The sequence below is a fragment of the Chiloscyllium punctatum genome, chromosome 49 (assembly GCF_047496795.1).
Source record: "Chiloscyllium punctatum isolate Juve2018m chromosome 49, sChiPun1.3, whole genome shotgun sequence".
Taxonomy (NCBI): Eukaryota; Metazoa; Chordata; class Chondrichthyes; order Orectolobiformes; family Hemiscylliidae; genus Chiloscyllium; species Chiloscyllium punctatum.
In genome coordinates, this window is record NC_092787.1 from 50,438,363 (window position 1) to 50,460,844 (window position 22,482).

The window sequence follows — 22,482 nt, forward strand, 5'->3', positions numbered from 1 at the left end:
CCACCATCTATGCAAAATACTTGCTTCTCAGATCTCCTTTAAATATTTCCCCCTTTTACTTTAAACCTACATCGTCTCCTACATTATGTTCTACCCTGAGATAAAGACTCCAACCGTTCATTCTATCCATGTCTCTTATAGTGTTGTAAACGCCCAGGTTGCCCCTCAACTTCTGACTGTCAAATGAAAACCAACCCAGTTTGTTCAATCTCTCTTCACAGATAATACCCTCCAAACCAGGCAATATCCTTGTACACCTTTTCTGTACCCTCTCCACATCCTCATAGTAGCATAGTCACCAGAACTGTATGCAATCTTCCAAATGTGCCCTAACTGAAGTTCTGTATGGCTGGATACTCTATGTCCCAACCAATGAAGGCAAAAATGCTATATGCTCTTCACTACTTTATCCACTTGTGTTGTCACATTCAGGGAACTATGGATCTGCATGGCTAGATCCCTCTGTGTATGAAAGTTTCTCAGAGTTTTAGATTAGATTAGATTACTTACAGTGTGGAAACGGGCCCTTCGGCCCAACAAGTCCACACTGACTCGCCGAAGCGCAACCCACCCATACCCCTACATCTACCCCTTACCTAACACTACGGGCAATTTAGCATGGCCAATTCACCTGACCTGCACATCTTTGTGACTGTGGGAGGAAACCGGAGCACCTGGAGGAAACCCACGCAGACACGGGGAGAACGTGCAAACTCCACACAGTCAGTAGCCTGAGGCGGGAATTGAACCCGGGTCTCTGGCGCTATGAGGCAGCAGTGCTAACCACTGTGCCACCGTGCCGCCCACGGTCTACTGTTTACTGTATACTTCCCTCCCATAGTAGACCCTCCAAAACGCATCACCTCACATTTGTCTGGATTAAATTCCAACTGCTATTTCTGTGCTCAAGTCTCCAGCCTATCTATCCAGCTGTATTGTCTGGCAATCCTCCTCACTATCTGCACCTCCCCCAATCTTTGTGTCATGTACTAACTTTTGAAATAGGGCACATGCATTCTCCTCCAATCATTGACATATATGACGAACAGCAGGATCTCAGCACGGATCCCTGCAGAGCAGTACTGGTTACAGATCTCCATTCAGAAAGGCACCCTTCCACCATTCCTCTCTGCCTTCTACCACCAAGTCTGACTTTTGCCACCCCCCGACTTTGAATCCCTCTATCTCTTTCCCCTATGCCCTGTGTCTTTGCCACCCCCTGCCCAAATCGTGCAGTGTCTTTCCTGCTCCTGAATCTTCCCCTCTATTATTTGCCCCAGACATAAAAGCCCCTCTTTATCTCCCTCCGTGTTCTCCTTTGTCCCCGGGCTGGGGTAAACAAATCTGTGCAGACTGACCAGCCTGTGATTGCATCCCTCAATGCACAGCAAGATTTCAGTCCCAGAATTCCTGATCCCTAACGGACCAGAAGGAGAACATTCAGCCCATTGTGTCTATTCCCCTCCACCTTGCTAAATACCATGTAGACAACATCCACTGCTTTTTCCTCATCAATCATTTTTGTCACTTCCTCAAAAAGCTCAATCACATTTGTGAGACATGACGCTCCCAACACAAAGCCGTGCCATATGTCACTAATATGTCCATATTTTCCCAAACTGTAAATAAATCCTGACCCTAAGAATCTTCTCTCTCCCACTGACGTAAGGCTCCCAGATCAAACAAAGGAACAAAATTGGCTATTCTCCTGTGCTCTGAGTGGACAGGAATTTCTGAAGCTTTAATTTTTTTTTCCCCTTTCACATCATTTTCCCTCTTTGTATCTGTACCTCAGCTAAAATTTCCTTCCAGAATCCTGATTCATGTGTGCACTAGCTTGTAGTTTGGACTATGAACTGCAGTGTGAATTTATGAGATTGCAGACAGAGATGGTGTCAGCTTCATTTGTCATGATAATGCAAATACTAATTTGGTAGGACATACTGATCAGAGGGTCATGGAGGGATTGAATCTTGCAGCACTGGATAAAGCCACTCAGCCTAGCCTTTAAAAGAGAAGGCCAATTCATCTGAGTATTTTCCACAATCATCTAGCAAATCTATCGATCTTCGAGAAACGACTCAACTGCCTGTTGAAAGTTCCTAATGGCCTATACCCGTCAGTCTTACTTGTATCATGTCAAGGGATTCAGAACCTCTGTTTAAAGAAAACTTCCCTCGTTCCCACTTAGCTCTTTTCGAACATTACAAATTCATGAGGTGCGGTCATTGATCCACCCGCCTGGTACAAGTACAAAAGAACAGACTGCATCATTTTGCATATGTCTATTAAGTCTCTGTTTACTCTATCAACTTTAGTAATAAATCCAGCATTCCAAACTGTGACAGAACTGATGTCTCTCATTCTGGATCTTATCCAAGTGAATTTCTTCAATTCCTGACCCTCTTTACTTGTAAAGGCATTCTAACCCAATACTGTAGTCTTGCAACTTGACTATGCAAGAGGATTTTCTTTTTTGAAACCTCAATGATTGGTGGGCTCCAACATAACTAGAACTATAATGGTTTTATATATTTACAAAGCATGAGAATTTAAGGGTTTCTGCAGATTATATCTGCCATAAATGCTGTTGGATGCGAATCTTATCAGATCGAGTGGATCGGTTGGAGAGACAGTTAGAAGCGATGAGGAATTTGCAACAGCAACAGTATGTGATGGCTGGCAGTTATAGGAAGGAGGAAACGTCTCAGATGCAGTCACATAGATGGGTTAACTCCAGGAAAGGTGAGAGAGGTCGGCACCTAGGGCAGGAGTCTTTTGTGGATATACCCATTTCAAACAGGTATGCTGTTTTGGAAAATGTAGGGGGTGATGGATTCTCAGGGGAATGTTGCACGAACAGCCAAGTTTCTGGTATTGAGACTAGCTCTAATGCAATGAGGGGTACGTCGGCTTCCAAGAGATCAATTGTGTTAGGGAATTCTGTAGTCAGAGGTACAGACAGGCGTTTCTGTGGCCAGCAGGGAAAAAGCAGAATGGTGTGTTGTTTCCCTGGTGCCAGGGTCAAGGATGTCTCAGAGAGGGTGCAGAATGTTCTCACGGGGGAGAGGGGCCAGCAGGACGTCATCATCCACATTGGAACCAACGACATTGGAAGGGAAAAGATTGACACTCTGAAGGGAGATTACCGAGAGTTAGGCAGAAATTTAAAAAGAAGGTCCTCAAAGGTAGTAATATCTGGATTACTCCCAGTGCTACGAGCTAGTGAGGGCAGGAATAGGAGGATAGAGCAGATGAATGCATGGCTGAGGAGCTGGTATGGGGGAGAAGGATTCACATTTTTGGATCATTGGAATCTCTTTTAGGGTCGAAGTGACCTGGACAAGAAGGACGGATTGCACCTAAATTGGAAGGGGACTAATATACTGGCAGGGAAATTTGCTACAACTGCTTGGGAGGATTTAAACTAGTAAGATGGGGGGTGGGGGGGAGGGGGTTGGGACCCAGGGTGATAGTGAGGAAAAAGATCAATCTGAGACGGGTACAGCTGAGAACAGAAGTGAGTCAAACAGTCAGGGCAGGCAGGGACAAGGTAGGACTAATAAATTAAACTGCATTTATTTCAATGCAAGGGGCTTAACAGGGAAGGCAGATGAACTCAGGGCATGGTTAGGAACATGGGACTGGGATATCATAGCAATTACAGAAACATGGCTCAGGGATGGGCAGGACTGGCAGCTTAATGTTCCAGGATACAAATGCTACAGGAAGGATAGAAAGGGAGGCAAGAGAGGAGGGGGAGCGGCATTTTTGATAAGGGATAGCATTACAGCTGTGCTGAGGGAGGATATTCCAGGAAATACATCCAGGGAAGTTATTTGGGTGGAACTGAGAAATAAGAAAGGGATGATCACCTTATAGGGATTGTATTATAGACCACCCCAAAAGTCAGAGGGAAATTGAGAAACAAACTTGTAAGGAGATCTCAGCTATCTGTAAGAATAATAGGGTAGTTATGGTAGGGGATTTTAACTTTCCAAACATCGACTGGGACTGTCATAGTGTTAAAGGTTTAGATGGAGAGGAATTTCTTAAGTGTACAAGACAATTTTCTGATTCAATATGTGGATGTACCTACTAGAGAAGGTGCAAAACTTGACCTACTCTTGGGAAATAAGGCAAGGCAGGTGACTGAGGTGTCAGTGGGGGAGCACTTTGGGGCCAGCGACCATAATTCTATTCGTTTTAAAATAGTGATGGAAAAGGATAGACCAGATTTAAAAGTTGAAGTTCTAAATTGGAGAAAGGCCAATTTTGACGGTATTAGGCAAGAACTTTCGAAAGCTGATTGGAGGCAAATGTTCACAGTTAAAGGGACAGCTGGAAAATGGGAAGCCTTCAGAAATGAGATAACGAGAATCCAGAGAAAGTATATTCCTGTCGGGGTGAAAGGGAATGCTGGTAGGTATAGGGAATGCTGGATGACTAAAGATATTGAGGGTTTGGTTAAGAAAAGGAAGGAAGCATATGTCAGGTATAGACAGGATAGATCGAGTGAATCCTTAGAAGAGTATAAAGAAAGTAGGAGTATACTTAAGAGGGAAATCAGGAGGGCAAAACGGGGATATGAGATAGCTTTGGCAAATAGAATTAAGGAGAATCCAAAGGGTTTTTACAAATGTGTTAAGGACAAAAGGGTAACTAGGGAGAGAATAGGGCCCCTCAAAGATCAGCAAGATGGCCTTTGTGTGGAGCCGCAGAAAATGGGGGAGATACTAAATGAATGATATGGAAGATATAAACTGTAGGGAAATAGATGGTGACATCTTACAAAATGTCCAGATCACAGAGGAGGAAGTGCTGGATGTCTTGAAACACATTAAAGTGGATAAATCCCCAGGGCCTGATCAAGTGTACCCTAGAACTCTGTGGAAAGCTAGAGAAGTGATTGCTCGGCCTCTTACTGAGATATTTGGATCGTCAATAGTCACAGGTGAGGTGCCGGAAGACTGGAGGTTGACAAACGTGGTGCCACTGTTTAAGAAAGGTGGTAAGGACAAGCCAGGGAACTATAGACTGGTGAGCCTGACCTCGGTGGTGGGCAGGTTGTTGGAGAGAATCCTGAGGGACAGGATGACATGTATTTGGAAAGGTAAGGACTGATTCGGGATAGTCAACATGGCTTTGTGCGTGGGAAATCATGTCTCACAAACTTGACTGAGTTTTTGAAGAAGTAACAACAAAGATTGATGAGGGCACAGCAATAGATGTGATCTATATGGACTTCAGTGAGATGTTCGACAAGGTTCCCCATGGGAGACTGATTAGCAAGGTTAGATCTCATGGACTAAAGGGAGAACTAGCCATTTGGATATAGAACTGGCTCAAAGGTAGAAGACAGAGGGTTCTGGAGGAGGGTTGTTTTTCAGACTGGAGGCCCGTGACCAGTGGAGTGCCACAAGGATCGGTGCTGGGACCTCTACTTTTTGACATTTACATAAATGATTTGGATGTGAGCATAAGAGGTACAGTTAGTAAGTTTGCAGATGACACCAAAATTGGAGGTGTAGTGGACAGCGAAGAGGGTTACCTCAGGTTACAACAGGATCTGGACCAGATGGGCCAATGAGCTGAGAAGTGGCAGATGGAGTTTAATTCAGATAAATGCGAGGTGCTGTATTTTGGGAAAGCAAATCTTAGCAGGACTTATACATTTAATGGTAAGGTCCTAGGGAGTGTTGCTGAACAAAGAGACCTTGGAGTGCAGGTTCATAGCTCCTTGAAAGTGGAGAAGCAGGTAGATAGAATAATGAAGGAGGCATTTGTTATGCTTTACTTTATTGGTCAGAGTATTGAGTACAGGAGTTGGGAGGTCATGTTGCGGCTGTATAGGACATAGGTTAGGCCACTGTTGGAATATTGCATGCAATTCTGGTCTCCTTCCTATCGGTAAGATTTTGTGAAACTTGAAAGGGTTCAGAAAGGAGCTACAGGGAGAGGCTGAACAGGCTGGGGCTGTTTTCCCTGGAGCGTCGGAGGCTGAGGGATGACCTTAAAGAGGTTTACAAAATTATGAGGGGCATGGATAGGATAAATAGACAACATCTGTTCCCTGGGGTCGGGGAGTCCAGACCTAGAGGGCATTAGCTTAGAGTGAGAGGGGAAAGATGTAAAATAGAACTAAGGGGCAACTTTTTCACGCAGAGGGTGGTACGTGTATGAAATGAGCTGCCAGAGAATGTGGTGGAGGCTGGTACAATTGCAACATTTAAGAGGCATTTGGATGGGTATATGAATAGGAAGGGTTTGGAGGGATATGGGCCTGGTGCTGGCATGTGGAACTAGATTGGGTTGGGATGTCTGGTCGGCATGGACAGGTTGGACCGAAGGGTCTGTTTCCATGCTGTACATCTCTATGACTGTATGACTGTATTTGTATTGCCTTGTACATTACCATATAATCTTTTCTCATTTATCTTTTTGTTTTTAATTTTCCTCTTCATTTGTTGTGCCGTGGCTGGTTTTCCTCTGTATTTTGTGCATCACATTTTGCATAACTCTCTTTTGTTTCTCTCTTTCTTGATTTATCCATTTGTGGTCCAGCGAGTTTTTGTTTTGATGCCTCTGCCGCTGTTTTTCTCCCCTAATAGAAAATGTTTGGACTGACTTTAATTTTCTTGAAGACATACCTAATTTACTGTTTTCCTGGCTAACCTTAGCTTCCGAACCTCCTGTGCCTTACCTCAGTTCAAATTGCTTAAATGATCTCTCTTCCAATTGGGTTTTTTCACTGCATTTGCTCCCTTTCCGTAATTACTTGATACCTCATTATGTTATGATCACTCTTACTTTTGATACAGATTTATCTTATGAAGTCTTTTATGTCTGTGTAAATAAGTTATCTTCTCACTTGTATCCTCAGTATGTGCATGGTTATAGTTTACATTCTTGTGTTTTGTGACTACTATTATGGCTCAATTATCTGTTCTGCCCTTTTCCTCCTAGTGCTGTAACTTTTAAAAATTGTTTATCTCATAAATTAAAGATCTGCCAACAATCCACTTTCAAATCTCTCCCAGTTATAACAGTATAAGTAACTTATCTGAAGGTTTCTACATCCATTTTCACTTTATGTTCTAGGTGGACACAGGTCCATAGTACAAAGCAGGTAATTCTAACTTCCTAACTTACTTAAGGATGGTTTTCAGCAATGCTGCATGAGAGTAATACCATCTATAGACATAACTGTGTATCTAAAATGGGGTGAATTTTGACGCTGTGTGATCTTATGTAATATGTGGATTATATCCAAAGTCAATGGAAGAGTGGTTTAAAATGAACTGCCAGTATGGTATTGCCTGTTTATTCTACTTCCCAAAGTCAAAAGTTCCCCTGAGAATTCTTAATTTTGTAGTGCTAACCTCAGTTCAACGTTAATTAAAAATGCTTAAATTTTGATAGGGTACCAACATCCATTGTGTGGCAGCTGCTGTAAGAAATAATAAGAGGTGGACAGTCACAATGACAATTTGTTCCATCCATATCCGACAACCAGACAGATCATGAATATGGGTTCACGACCATACATGTAGAAGATCATCAGAAGCAAAGGTAGATTAGATTACATTAGATTAGATTCCCTGCTGTGTGGGAGCAGACCCTACGGCCCAACAAATCCACACCGACCCTCCGAAGAGTAACCCACCCAGACCCACTTACCCCAGACTAATGCACCTAACCGACACATCCCTGAACATTATGGGCAATTTAGCACTGCCAATTCACCTAACTCAGGCCATTCAGTTCATCAAATCTGCTCCATTCTCTGAAATAATGGCTGATCTCATCCTCAACTCCATTTTTTCCCCAGAACCTTTGATCCTCTTCATGATTAAAAATCTGCCTATCTTAGTTTTGAATATACTTAAAGACCTGGATTTGACAGCTCTCTGTGGTAAAGAATTCCACAGCTTCACTACTCTCTGAGAGAAGAGATTCCTATTTATCTTTCTCTTAAATATGCCACCTCATGTTCTGAGGTCCTAGACCCTCCAACAAAAGGAAACAACCTGTCCACGTATACCTTGTCACGTCCTCTGAGAATCTTGACATTTTCAATAAACTTGTATCTCCTTCTTCAAAACCCTGATCCGAGGGCTGATTCTACTCAACCTCTCCTCATAAAACAGTCTCTGCAAACCTGGTATCAGTCTAGTGAACTTTCCCTGGACTGCCTCCAATGCCAATAAAACTCCCCTTTGAAGAGGTTAGCTGCATATTGCCATTAGTTTTGTAGTAGGGGGTGAACTGGAAATTGTGGAGGCACCGGGGTCTTGGAAAGCTAACAAGAGTCTTGCAAGTATGCCCAGTGCACATTGTTCCACAGACTCTTGATAGGCTCGTGACAGGCCTTCCCCATGATCAAGGGCCTCGGGAAGTCTTGCCTAGGGGCAGCTGATTAATCAGAAACCTTCAGGACAGCTGAAACACAGCATCACTGCTGAGATGATGGCTTCAGCTGTTGTAACATCCATTCAGGCCAAAGCAATAATGGGAGGTGGGGGGGGGCAGTGTCACAGAGAGTTAGGGATAGCTCTGTCTGATTTCTGATGCATTTGATCAGAGACTTAATACATTTGGGTAAAGGAACCACTCTGAGTCTTTGCCTCCCATCTGCCCCTACACCTTTCCCAGGTTGCTGTATCCAACGAGTGTCCAACTGCTTTACTTGTCAAACTCCCCATTTGATGAAACCTTTAACCCACTGCTGGTGTGATGAGACACCAAAGAAGTGATTCATTGCAAATTTTACAACTTACAAACTTGCAAACTTCCAAATTTAGGATATCCACAGGCTTTCTTGCCATGAATTTAGTCAGGTTAGAGACAGGAAGGCAACCAGCATTGTCCCATCTCAACAAATGCCCACCCAACATTAAAACTCACCACAAAATTCCCTCATGGCCTACAAATTGGAACCAGAGGCGATGGCCTATTGGTATTATTGTTCAGCCACCATTCCAGAGACCTGTGTAATGTTCTGGCGATCTGAGTTCACATTTCATCGTGACAGAGGGTGAAATTTGATTTCAATAAATTTCTGGGATTAGAAGTCCTAACAATAACCGTGAATCAATTGTCAGAAAAACCTTCCTGGTTCACAAATGTCCTTTCAGGAAGGAAACTGCCGTCCTCACCTAGTCTGGCCTACATGTGACTCCAGACCCACAGCAATGTGGTTGACTCTTAACTGCCCTCTGGGCAATTAGGGATGGGTAATAAATGCTGGCCTTACCAGGGATGTCCACCTTCCGTGATTGAGTAAAGAAAAGTCAATATGACGAGATGTGGGCAGCTAGAGGAGGATGGCAAAATATAATTTGCAGTTTACGCAAATAGTTTATCTGAAAATGTTTGCTTCAATTGTAGCCTCCAGCTTTGGCCGTTCCATCTTTCCACACTTTATTATTTTTGACAATTCCCACGTTGTCATTGCAGAGAATTTGCACGTTGGAAGGTGAGAAATACAGCGGTCGAAAGGAGGGACTTAATCCGGAACCCCATCCCACTAATGCCAGAATTCCAGAGAAGCATCCGCTTGCTGGGAAGGAGGCCTTCAACCCAGCAGGTGATAGACACCATCATCCGAAAATACGGAACGCATGTTCTATCATCAGCAGTCCTTGGAGGTAAGCCTCTGCTGTAATCCACTGCACTTATCAACCACGGTATAATGGTGGAGAATCCTGTCATTTTAGAGACTGTGTTAACTTGAGGGTGCTCCATTCATACATTGCAAGCTGCTAAACATGGAACTTGAAAACTTTGAACTTGTGGATTCGGTTTTGCAAATTGTGTTTCTTTAAGACCCACACCATTGTGATTTGACATAGACTGCCATCCCTTCACCATGGCTGAGTTAAACTCACTGCCTCACAACACTGAGATTAGCTGATGTACATGTCAGGAAGAAGGTTCACCATCACCTTCCTGAGGGTAGGTAGGGGCAGGAAACAAATGCTTATATTGCTAGCATTTTTGGTCATAACCAAAGAACAATTAGAAAAAAATCCAGGCTGGAGCTGCATGGTGTTCCTCTGGATATTATGGCTTCATTGTGATTACATGCCTTGCATTTTAAACTGTTATAATGGGCCGTTGTCTCTACTGGGTTAATGGACCTTTTTGTTGCATTAGTTTACTCCTGACCTGGTGTGTTGGTATCCCATACTGGCATACCAATTTTGTATGCTGTATTTCCTATAATGTATTTGGGATTCACTCTATATTCTTGTCCAATGCAAATATAAGCATTTAATTCAGAAGAGAAATTCTGAGTGGTTGGAAATCAATCAAGTCAAAGCATCAAGAGATGGATGGAGAGATAAATTAGGAAGAGTCTTTGAGCAGGAGAAAAGTGTAAAAAGAAAAATTACTGGCAGAGAGGTACACCAGAGATAAATGAAATGCAAAGCAACTAGAGAGACCACTGGGCATGCAAAAGGGTGCTATCTAGAGCAACACTGACTTTATTTGTTTTTATGAAAAGAGAATAGGCAATACACTGTACAACTGTTGGCAATTTCTCTCCATCAGTTGACAGCATCATTTTGTTTAAGAAACAACATTAGTGACAGCAGGTGGATGATGAAAGAGCAGTTAGTCAAATAGAACAGATAAGCTGATGGCAACATGTTACTCCTTTGGTGCGTATAGAATGAGGAGAAAATAAAAATCGAGAAGTGACAATGATATAAATTTCTTAAGCTTCAAAAAGTTCAATGAAGCTGGGAGATCTTTGTTGATAGTATGAAGTTAACATGATTAAACAGACTGACAGTGCAGCAATCCTCAGTCTCAACCTTTAAACAATTCATTCAGCAGGATTGATCTCCCACTTAGTGAGCAATTCGGACAAGTACACCTGCATTAATCAACACTGATTACTTTGCATTGAAAGGCTTAGAATGCTGAGTCTTGGGTCACAGTATGTGTTGATCAAATGTGAACCTGGAGTTGGATGAGTGGTCCATTGGAACCTGTGAAAACCTGTCCTTCAATCTAGTGGGCATTTCCCCTCAATATTTTAACTCTGAATTTGTGTAAATGATGATGACACAACTCTGCTTGACTTGACCAATATCCATTTGAGTGGCAATGTACATAGAATGTTGAATAATTAAGCTGCTATTTTGTGGGATCCCAATTAATTGTGTCCTCCACTATCATGAAGAAGGACTCAAATCCCAATAGGGACAGTGATACTTTTAAGGGAAGTGCCTTCTGTTTCCACAGGTCACATGTTCTAATGGTCTATTTTTTGGTGGATAAGGATCTAGAGCTGTGAACAATTTACATTCCATGGAGTAGACACGGAGTGAGTGATGTTTCAAGAGGAGAAATTTTGAACATATTGATTGAGATGCAGCAGACTTCTCAACTTAGTACATCCAGGCCAGGATTAAAATCTACATAGCATCCCACAGTGAGAAGAAGACCATTTGGCCAATCAAGTGCACACCGCCCCTCTGAAGAGTATCACCCCCCAGACCCACCATATCCTTGTTTCCCATGGCTAATTCACCTCACTTGTACATCCCTGGTCACTGTGAGCAATTCAGCACGGCCAATCAGGCTAATCTGCATATCTTCAGAATGTTGGAAGAAGCTAGAGCACCTGGAGGGAAAACATGCAGACACGGGAACTGTGTGCGAACTCCCCACTGAGAGTTGTCTGTGGCTAGAATTGAACATGGGTCTCTGGCACTGTGCTCACCACTGAGCCACCGTACTGCCCTATATAGTCAGCTGTCCTTAGGGCAATCCAGCTGACTCAGGAATCCTGTGGGTACCTGATGGAAACTGCTCAGTATTCAGTACTCATCATTAATCTCTCTCAAATCGGCAGAAAGAATGAATGATGTACTATACTATTCTGAGGTTGCCCAGTCAAGTTTATTATACATGATCATTCTTGCATTTGTTTGGCTGGATAGCTTGTTTACAGCCTGGAGTGATGCCAGCTTTGTGGGTTCAAATCCCACATTGGCTTCACCATCTTCTCAACCTCACCCCTCGTGAGGTGTGGCGACCCCTCAGGTTTGACTGACAGTCAGTTGTCTCTCGTTAATGAGAAAGCAGCTATCTGGGACTATAATGATGTTACCTGTATTCTTGGTTGCAAGCATTTGGAAAGCATCGTGATTCTCCTTGTCTTGTCAGGAGAATATTTTTTTTCATCTTAAAAATATTGCAGCACGGGAAGAGGCCACTCAGCCTATCGTAATAGGGAGGTGGCACTGTGATAATGATACTGGATATATGTTCAAATCCCAACACAGTTGCTGGTGAAATTTTCAATTCAACTAAAGCAAAACTCTGACATGAGTGTAGAGGTGACCATACAATGATCCTCAATTTCTCTAAACCCCATCTGATTCACTAATATCCTTTCAAGAGGAATATCCGCCATCCTTACCCAACTTGACCTACATTGGATTCCAGATCCACAGAAGCTTGGTTCCTGATTGCACTCTGCCAAGCAAGCCACTTAGTTCAAAGGAGTGTAAGGATAGACAACAAATGCTGGCCTTGTCTACAATGCCAACACACCATCAAAGAATAAAGAAAGAACTTCCCTCTTTCAGCTTCTTGAAAGATCTACCCAATTATTCCAACTCTCTGTCTTTTCAATCTAGTCTTGAAATGTTCCCACTTCCCTCCTGCAGTTGTTATTGATTCTGCTTCTACCCACTAATTCAGGTGGTGAATGCGAGGTCATTGCATATCAGGGCATAAATGAAACTGTCCTAATCTCACCTCTGGCTCTTTTTCCAATTACCGTAAATCTATATTTAATATGTTATCCCAGTCCAAATCCAGCAACTGTTTTGACAATTTCGCCTTTCCAGACCCTGCAAAATATCTGAACGTAAATCTTGAAACTGCTTTTGTGTGAATCAGCAGTAATCCATACAATACAAATTGGTGGAGAGAGAGCAAGTTAACATTTTGAGTCCAGATGACTCTTCATCTGACCTCCTGACCCACTACAATTTCCAGCATTTTTTGTTTTCGATACAGATTCCAGCTTCTGTAATAATTTGATTCTACAAGTAGGTGCTTTGTTTCTCATGACGCAATATTATATAACTGAAGCAACTAGATTTGGAAATGTAAACATTTGCAGATTTGGTGCTTTGTTCAAGAAGTCTTAATACAGTACATGTAATTTAAACATTATTAAAAGTTAAATGTAGAAAGTTGCCTTCTAAACTCTTCTTGTGTGCAAACTTTTCAAGACCCAGTGCAAGTTGCAGGGATGTATAATGAAGTTGTGAGTGATGTTGATACTGGCAAATGTATTTTGGGTGCATAAGAGAAATAACGAGGTGTCACTTAATGACTATCATTAGGATAGCAAAGGGTATTGATTGCGTCGTGTCTAATGGATGACTGAGATCACATTTCATCTCTTCCCTGAAAACATTATAGCGTTATTTTACTAGTATGTTGCTCCTCCTCAGTCCAATCTCCCTCTTCATCTTATGAATACATAGCGAGACTGGGTTTAAACTCAAAGATCTTGTGCACATTAAACAGCATGCCATCCATCATAGTGAAGTTGATTTTCTTTTTGTAATAAAGTATTTTTATCACGTCCTGGGAATGACATGATCAAATGTATAAATATGCCAAATGAAAACTGCCCAGGAATATTATTTTAAAAGTGCTAAGTGTGCTAAGATATAATTTATTACATCATAAACACTCCCCAATTTAGCATTCCTCATATGTTTAATTCCACCGTACTATTGTTCCCTGAAGTTCTGGATGGTATGCAGTGGATTTGAATTGTTTTATTCCCAAGCTATCCACTCTTTTCTTGAATAACTTTGATGTAAAATTTGATCCTTAATCTGATTGTTTTTTCTGTGGATAATCCATATCTAGTAAAAACAAATTTGAATAACTCTTCTCTGATGCTTTCAGCTATGATATTGTATAATGGAATGTCCTCTGACAATCTCGTCGACACATCCATTATGGTCAATAGATACTGATTCCTCTTTTTTGTCTTAGATAGGGGTCCTATCCAAACAATTAAGACTCTTAAAAAGGTTTCTCAAATGTGAGAATAGATATTAAGGGTGCTGGTTTTATCACTGCCTGAGTATTTCCTATTGCCTGACACGTATGACATGTCCAGCAAAAGTCAACCACATCCTTCTGCAGTTCAGGCCAAAAAACAAACTGTTTTTATATTTTGGCCTCAATCTTCCTGACTTCCAACTGGTAATTCATGTGCTGCCTGCTATATGTCCTTTCAGAAACCTACTGGTAATACAACTTGATGAAGTTTTGCCCATTTCCATTTGCCTAAATATGTGATGGTCTTCATTTCCTCAGCGAGCTTCATTTTTAACGAAATAGCATTCTGGGAAAAACTCAGATTCTTCTTCTGCATTTGTTTTTTAATACAACTGCTTTAGTTTTTCATCTTTTTTTGTAATTCAACTAGCTTTTCTAAGCCAAAAATATTCACTTTGTCCTTCACCTGTTCTTGTTCTTTTTCTCAACCTATTTCAACTTCCTTATTTGTACTCTCTGGTTTTTCCTGTTTCAATCTGCAGCTTTGTTATCACACATTCAAGAAAAATCCCAGGATATACTTCCTGTAACACTTGAGTTGTCTGACTTTCCATTGGCTTTTCTACCACAGTAGGCACATTCTCACATGTAATCCAGCTATAAACTGAATTTCTCTGTTACTCCAATTACCACTTCACCACTTTGCACAGGATTTTCCAACCTCACTTTATATAATGGAGCATTGCTCTTCTCACCATGACTTCCACATATTACCACCGTTTCTCATAGTACTCCTTCGGAATGATATATCTCTTCATCACTCATCATAACGGCAGCATGGTGGCTCAGTGGTTAGCACTGCTGCCTCACTACACCAGGGACCCAGTTTCGATTCAACTCTTGGATAGCTATCTGTATGGAGTTTGCATGTTCTCCCTATGTTTGTGTGGGTTGGGGTGCTCTGGCTTCCTCCCACAGTCCAAAGATGCGTAGGTTAGGTAGATTTGCCATGCAAAATTGCCGATAGTGCCCAGGGGTGTGTTAGCGAGGTTGATTAGCCATTGGAATTGCAGGGTAACACAGACGGGGTCAACCTGGGGACAATGCTATTCAGAGAGTTGGTGTGGACTTGGTGGGCTGAATGACCTGCTTCCACACTGTAAGGATTCTCCAAATAAAAAGGATTGACTTGCTCCCGTGTCTCTTAAAATTTTGATTTCTTTACCCGCTCCTGGCATACATGAGTAAACCTTACCCATACAAGTAAATTCTTTAAAAGAATCTGGCACTATCTTCTGAACCAATGCCTGACCAGGTTGTACCTTTATTGCAGGTTTTTTTAGCTCCCACTGTGCTTTCCTTAACCACCTGAACAAACCCCACCGGCATATCCTGTTTCCCACATCAGTCTTCACAGTGCTTTACTTAAACCACCAACACTACACCTTCATGCGGCCTACTTCATTACAGTGAAAACACCCGAGCTTTTTTATACTTCTGTTTCCCCCTCATGGGTTTCCTTTTTACCCTGTGGTAAACTATCTTCACTGAGATCTCTTTTTTCCTTACTGCCTGAGGATTTCCCTCTTATAGACAATAGACAATAGGTGCAGGAGTAGGCCATTCTGCCCTTCGAGCCTGCACCATTATTCAATATGATCATGGCTGATCATCCTTAATCAGTATCCTGTTCCTGCCTTATCTCCATAACCCTTGATTCCACAATCCTTGCGAGCTCTATCCAAACTCTTTCTTAAATGAATCCAGAGACTGGGCCTCCACTGCCCTCTGGGGCAGAGCATTCCACACAGCCACCACTCTCTGGGTGAAAAAGTTTCTCCTCATTTCTGTCCTAAATGGTCTACCCCGTATTTTTAAGCTGTGTCCTCTGGTTCGGCGCTCACCCATCCGCGGAAACATGTTTCTTGCCTCCAGAGTGTCCAAACCTTTAATAATCTTATATGTCTCAATCAGATCCCCTCTCAGTCTTCTAAACTCAAGGGTATACAAGCCCAGTCGCTCCAGTCTTTCAGTGTAAGGTAATCCCGCCATTCCAGGAATTGACCTCGTGAACCTACGCTGCACTCCCTCAATAACCAGAATGTCTTTCCTCAAATATGGACACCAGAACTGCACACAGTACTCCAGGTGTGGTCTCACCAGGGCCCTATACAGCTGCTTCTGTACTCAATCCCTCTTGTTATGAAGGCCAGCATGCTATTAGCCTTCTTTACTACCTGCTGTACCTGCATGCTTACCTTCATCGACTGATGTACAAGAACACCCAGATCTCTCTGTACTGCCCCTTTACCTAAATTGATTTCATTTAGGTGGTAATCTGCCTTCCTGTTCTTGCCACCAAAGTGGATAACCATACATTTATCCACATTAACCTGCATCTGCCATGCATCTGACCACTCACCTAACTTGTCCAGGTCACCCAGTAATCTCCTAACATCCTCATCACATTTCACCCTGCCACCCAGTTTAGTATCATCAGAAAATTTGCTAATGTTATTGCTAATACCATCTTCTATATCATAAACATATATTGTAAAAAGCTGCGGTCCCAGCACTGATCCCTGCGGTACCCCACTGGTCACTGCCTGCCATTCCGAAATGGAGCCATTTATCTTTGTTCTCTTTGTTTCCTATCAGCCAACCAACTTTCAATCCAAGTTAGTACTTTGCCCCCAGTGACCATGCGCCCTAATTTTGCTCACTAACCTCCTATGTGGGACTTTATCAAAAGCTTTCTGAGCTTTATCAAAAGCTCTCTTCCCCAGTTTCTATTCCTCACTGAAAGAAATTGGTGTCGGAAACCAAGCTTTGATTTATGAGCCAACTCATAATCATCAGTGATTTCCGCTGGTAATCTTGCAGTACTCTCTGCCCTTCCACATGAGTTCTCACTACTTTCGGAAATGAACTTCTGAACTCCTCCAAAACAGTCATCTCTCTCAGAGCTTCGTATGGTCGATCTATTTTCAATGCCTTTATCCACCTATCAAAATTACTTCGATCATCTCAAACTCAATTTATGCCTGACTATGGTCCCTCCTTAGATTCTGGAAACATTGTCTGTAGGCTTCTGGCACTAGTTCATATGCACTGAAGATTTTTTTTTTCACCCAATCATACTCCCCAGATATTTTCTGTGATAGTGACGCAATATGTCACAAGCTCTATCTACCAACTTTGTTTGGATCAACAATGCCCACATGGTTAACTGGCCATTTCATTTGTTTAACCACTTTCCCAAATGAAATGAGAAAGGCTTCTACTTTCTTCTCATCAAACTTGGACATGTTTAAACATATCAGGCTTTTGGTTGCAATGGGTTTGCTCTCCATCATTGTCCTCACCACTACTCCTATCTTTTACCTCGACTCCACCATTTTATAGTCAAGATTAGACTGGAGCTGGAGAAGCACAGCAGGTCAGGCAGCATCCGAGGAGCAGGAAAATCGACGTTTCAGGCAGGAGCCCTTCATCAGGAAGCCCTTCATCAGGAAAGATGAAGGGCTTCCTGATGAAGGGCTCCTGCCCGAAACATCGATTTTCCTGCTCCTTGGATGTTGACTGACCTGCTGTGCTTTTCCAGCACCACTCTAATCTTGACTCTAATCTCCAGCATCTGCAGTCCTCACTTTCGTCTCCATCATTTTATGTTGACTTTGAGTTTTCATTTCTACCTCCAAAGTTCAAAACCTCTCTTTCTCCCTTTCTTCTCTGTCTTTCTGGCCTTCTTCTGCTAGACCTGTTCTTTCTTCCTCTTTTCCTTTTGCATATCTTTCTTTCTTCCCTTGCCATTGCCTCCAAGCTGCTTCATTTGCAATTGAATTTTCGTCATTTTTGGCGATTGTAAATGTTGAGCTATTGCTGCAATTGCCTCCCTTTTTCGCACCGACAAATCCCAACTCCAACATATTTGCCAATTCCAAAGGCTTTGGAGAAGTCAACATTTCGGCTGTAACCCTTCTTCAGGACTGAAGATTACACCCAAAGCATTGACTTCTCCACCTCCTGTAACTGGCTTGCTGTGTTCTTCCAGTCTTCCTGCCTGTTTACTTGGATTCCAACATCTGCAGTTTTTTTGTCTCTTCCAAAAGCTTTGCTTTGCTCACTTTCTGTAAAGCTCCTGAGGTAACTTATTCCACTCCCAGGAAATTCTTCAGGACTGAAAGAGCCATTACTACACGAGGACACACCTTGTTTAAACCAATCGAATACAACACATGAATAAAAGCGCCAACTCACCACTCACTGTCTTTGAGTCCAATACTCCTCAATTCATCTTGGAATTAGAGATTTTGGACCCAACAAAAGCCCCCAATTTGTTTTGGACCAGACCGAACCCCCTCAAAGTATATAGTGAAGATAGCCTAGCCCCCAGCTTTTTCTTATTTTTAAAAGCAAGTGTAAGATGTTGTGTTCCAGATGTAATTTTATTGGTCAAACTACCAAGTCTTGAAGCAAACACTTTATTTTGACACTATAGTTAAAATTCAGACATAATTAGAATTTTAAAAAAAGCTTCACTGTAACTCTATCGAAATACAGAGGAACGATTATCCGAATATCAATTATCTGAATTTTGGATTATCCCATAAAAACATTACAGCAAAGAAGTAAGTGAATTTGGATTACCTGTACTGAAGAACACTTGAAAATGCTGGCGAAAACAAAGAACACAAGCACCTCAAGCAACAACAACTGGACTTTTTTTGACAGAAGTGTTAGTTACACAGCCCTTTGCAAAAGTAAGTGCTTTATTCCCGTCACTTTACCAGGCCATTCATAAAAAAGAATGGCAGAGGAAGTAAAATCATGTGCAAGGTGGTGCTTCTGTCTTTTTGTCACGACACTGAGTTCACAGAAACTGACAAATGCTCTTGTGATTGTAGAAGCTGTTTGGGACCTTGTTTAATGCTGGTTTAGTCCTTCTCAGTTTAAACTGCAATTTGCAGAATGCAAAGCTTAGTTTGTTTAATTAGCAGACTTATCAAAATTATGTATATAAACAAGCTCTCCGGTAGAGCACAGTGTTAGATCAGTATGGCTTCCCTTGTTTAAGGTCAAATCGCTTATCCGAATAATCAATTATCTGAACGAAATAGTGCCCGCCTGACTCATTCAGATAATCGAGGTTTCTCTGTACTTGACAAGATAATATATATGTTAACTACTACTGAATAACTGTTACAAGGTAGTAACATCCCATAAACACATCCTTGACAAAGGCAAATTCAGTAAAATAAATTGTTTCACAGGCAACTCTCCAGTCCAGGAGAAAAGAACATTAAGAGAAAACTCAGAGAGAGGGAGAGAGAGTGAGAAAACTCAATTGTTTTGTTGTAGCAGGGGGAAATGTAGAGAAGCTTCCAAACCCCAACAGCTACTGAAAGTTAAACTAAAATCCTGGTTCTGTGGGAAGTGTGACCTCATCCCTTCATGTTGCTTCTATTGTTCCAAATTTTTGTTAAAAAGCCAAGGTCTCACAAGCAGTTTACTTCATTGGCTTGTTCAGACTGTTCTGTGCCTCTGTTTTAACATCTCTTCATAACAAAAAACAGGACACAATGCATTTCTTAAAGCCACAGTACTGTCACACTCCCCATATATTTCTGCATTTTTGGGACTCTGGAAAAGAGAGCAAAGTCTCACGGTGGTTTGAGTGGCTTCAACAGCATCTTAAATCATTTAAAATATCACTGACTACAGCTTCTTGACCCCAACTCAAGTTTGTTTGACTTATTTAGTTCACTCAATAAAGATGGGAAATAGAATCTATCCCCTTCTTGATGCTACAATTCAGTTCTGTATATTTGCCCAACTTCGAACCAGGTATCAAGTGGTCACTGTTAGTTTGCAACTTTAGGCATTCTAATGCAATGATAGCAGTGCTAGAAGAAGTATTATAACAAGTGGAAGGAACCATTATTATTTGGAGCAAATATTCAGGTCTGGAAAGCTGCACTAATTTTATTTCATTACCGCTGTATCTGTAATTAAAAACAAAAGGATGTGCAGGGGAGCATGCTGAGAGAATAATTCTTGCCATAACGTTCATTAAACATAAACGTTTCATTTCCTTTTGTCATCATCACTGCAGATAGAAAATTACTCCACGCTCAGTGATAGGTAGGAGGGAAGATCATCTTAGCACAGAATTTCGATAATTCATGGATCATTGCCATTTGAATTCTGTGCTCGAATCATTTTCTCTGTTGTCAGTACCACCCACCCATAATATATCTGAACCTTATTTATGCACCATTTTCAGTGATAAAACTAGATGACAAGGTAGAATGCATGTTCTCGCATGTTGATGGAAACAAGTGTGTAAAGTCAAGCATAGCTGATTCATGTTCAGGTTAACACTTAATCTATTATCATCGACTGGAAGAAAATATACCCTCAATGACCTTCAGACTACCATAGAAAGGAACTGCACTCAAGGAGACCATTCAATTCAAGCTGTCTGTGCTATCTCTTTGAAAGTGCTATACAATATTTTGTATTCTGCTGCTCTTTCCTCCAAATTCAGTAAGGTATTCCCTTCAAAGATTTATCGATTTCACTTGTCTCCCTCACCAAATATGCACGTTGTTGACAAGGCTATGATTGCCAACGAAGAAGTGATGGTGAACTACTCCCTAAAACTACTGCAGCCCATGTAGGTAACCCACAGTGTTGTTAGGAAGGGAGTTTCAGTGCTAATACTGGAAGAGCAATATAGGTCCAGGTCAGGATGATGTGTGACTTGGAGAGGAACTTGCAGGTCGTTGTATTCCCATGCATCAATTGCCTTTGTTCTGAAAAATCATATAGAGGGTTTGGGAGATGCTGGCATAGTGGTCTGGTTGAGTTGCTGCAATGCATTTGTAGATGCTACGCATTGATGTCGCTATACATTGGTGGATGAAATACCAGTCGAGTTGGCTGCTTTATCCTCGATGGGCAGTATCCATGGGGAGGAAAACAGAGTTAATGCTTCGAGTCCAGTCATTGATCATCAGAACAGTTCTAATCACTGAGTTTTCCTCCTGACTCCTGTTAATCTTAGTTTTAATGAGGCTCTTTGATGCCACTGTCAATTAAATGTGGTCTTGATATTTAGGGTTGTCACTCTCACTGTTCTACTAGAATTTAATTTTTGTTGATATTTGGATCAAGACTGTAATCAGGTCATGAGTTAAATGGCTATGGTGGAACCCAAACTCAATGAGCAAGTTATTGCTGAGGAAGTGCTGCTTATAGGAATGTCTGTTCGAAAACAGACTCAGAGGTGGTAATTGGCCAGGTTGAATTTGTCTTATCTTTGATGGACAAGATGTATATGGATGATTTCCCATGTTACCAGGAGATGCCAGTCTTGTAGCTGTCCTGGATCAGTGGAGCTAAGGGTATAATTAGATCTAGAGCACAGATTTTCAGTACTGATGCCAGAATGCTGTCAGGGTTTTAAGCGATTGCCATGCCTAGTGCTTTTAGCCATTTCAGGTGGAGTGAATCGATTTGGTTGAGGACGAGTACCTGTAATTCTGGGAAACTTAGGAAGAGGCCAACATAGATTGTCCACTTGACACTTCTGGCTGAAGATGGTTGCACATGCTCCAATCTTGTCTTTTGCGCTGACTGGCTGGACTTTTCCAATCATGGAGGATGAAAATATTTGTGGAGTCTCCATATGTTTGTAAGTTAATTGTCCCCCAACATTCATGACTAGATATAATAGGACTGCACAGTTTAGATAATGCTAGCGGGATCCCTGAGCTGTATCTATTAAACACTCTGAGTTTATCTCTAACTTTGACAACCTAATTCATCTAGTTTAAATTTAGATTTGAATAATCAAATGTAATTTTAATGTTCTCCTGAGAAGTTCCCATTATTACTTCCTCTCTACACCATTTTAGTGTTGTTACTGTCAGAAACCTATAAGCTATTCCCACAATTGATTTCTTCTCTTCGCTATTTCTTATCTCAACACAAAACCAATCGTTCATCTAGGTCTTCAAAGCTGAAGTCATCTTTCACTATTGTGCCATTGAAGACCTTAATCATCAGAGTAACCACACAAATCTTTCCGAGCTTGTGGTCCTTCAGAAATGTCAAGTAACCTAAAGTATTCAGGTCCATTGGTCACCTATGTCTGTTTAGGTCTCAGAGGAAAACATGACCAGTGCAAGGAGTTAAAGATAGTAGTAGACTAGAGGAAGGGCCTTACAATTTTGCCAATAAAGAGCTATAAAGTTGAGATTGTAGAGATTTTCGAATTTAGAAAAAGGAGCCTGGAAAAATTGATGGGGAAAGAGAAACGTGAATATCCAAGTTGATCAGCAATAAAAATAAATTGTCAGCATTTCTGTAGGGACACAAAGGGTAAACAATTTATGAAAGTAAAATTGGGACTGTTAGAAACAG

The 22,482-nt window shown here is 41.7% G+C and overlaps 1 protein-coding gene across 6 annotated transcripts in view; it reads left to right on the forward strand.

Moving 5' to 3' along the window:
• The window catches only part of brinp1 (bone morphogenetic protein/retinoic acid inducible neural-specific 1), a 364,641-nt gene that overhangs the window by 248,324 nt on the left and 93,835 nt on the right, over window positions 1–22,482 (forward strand). For all 6 annotated transcript variants that reach the window (XM_072566438.1, XM_072566439.1, XM_072566440.1 and 3 more), the window contains one exon: window positions 9,460–9,650. In XM_072566438.1, the coding sequence (XP_072422539.1) occupies window positions 9,460–9,650 (191 nt within the window). The remainder of the gene's footprint in view (window positions 1–9,459; window positions 9,651–22,482) is intronic.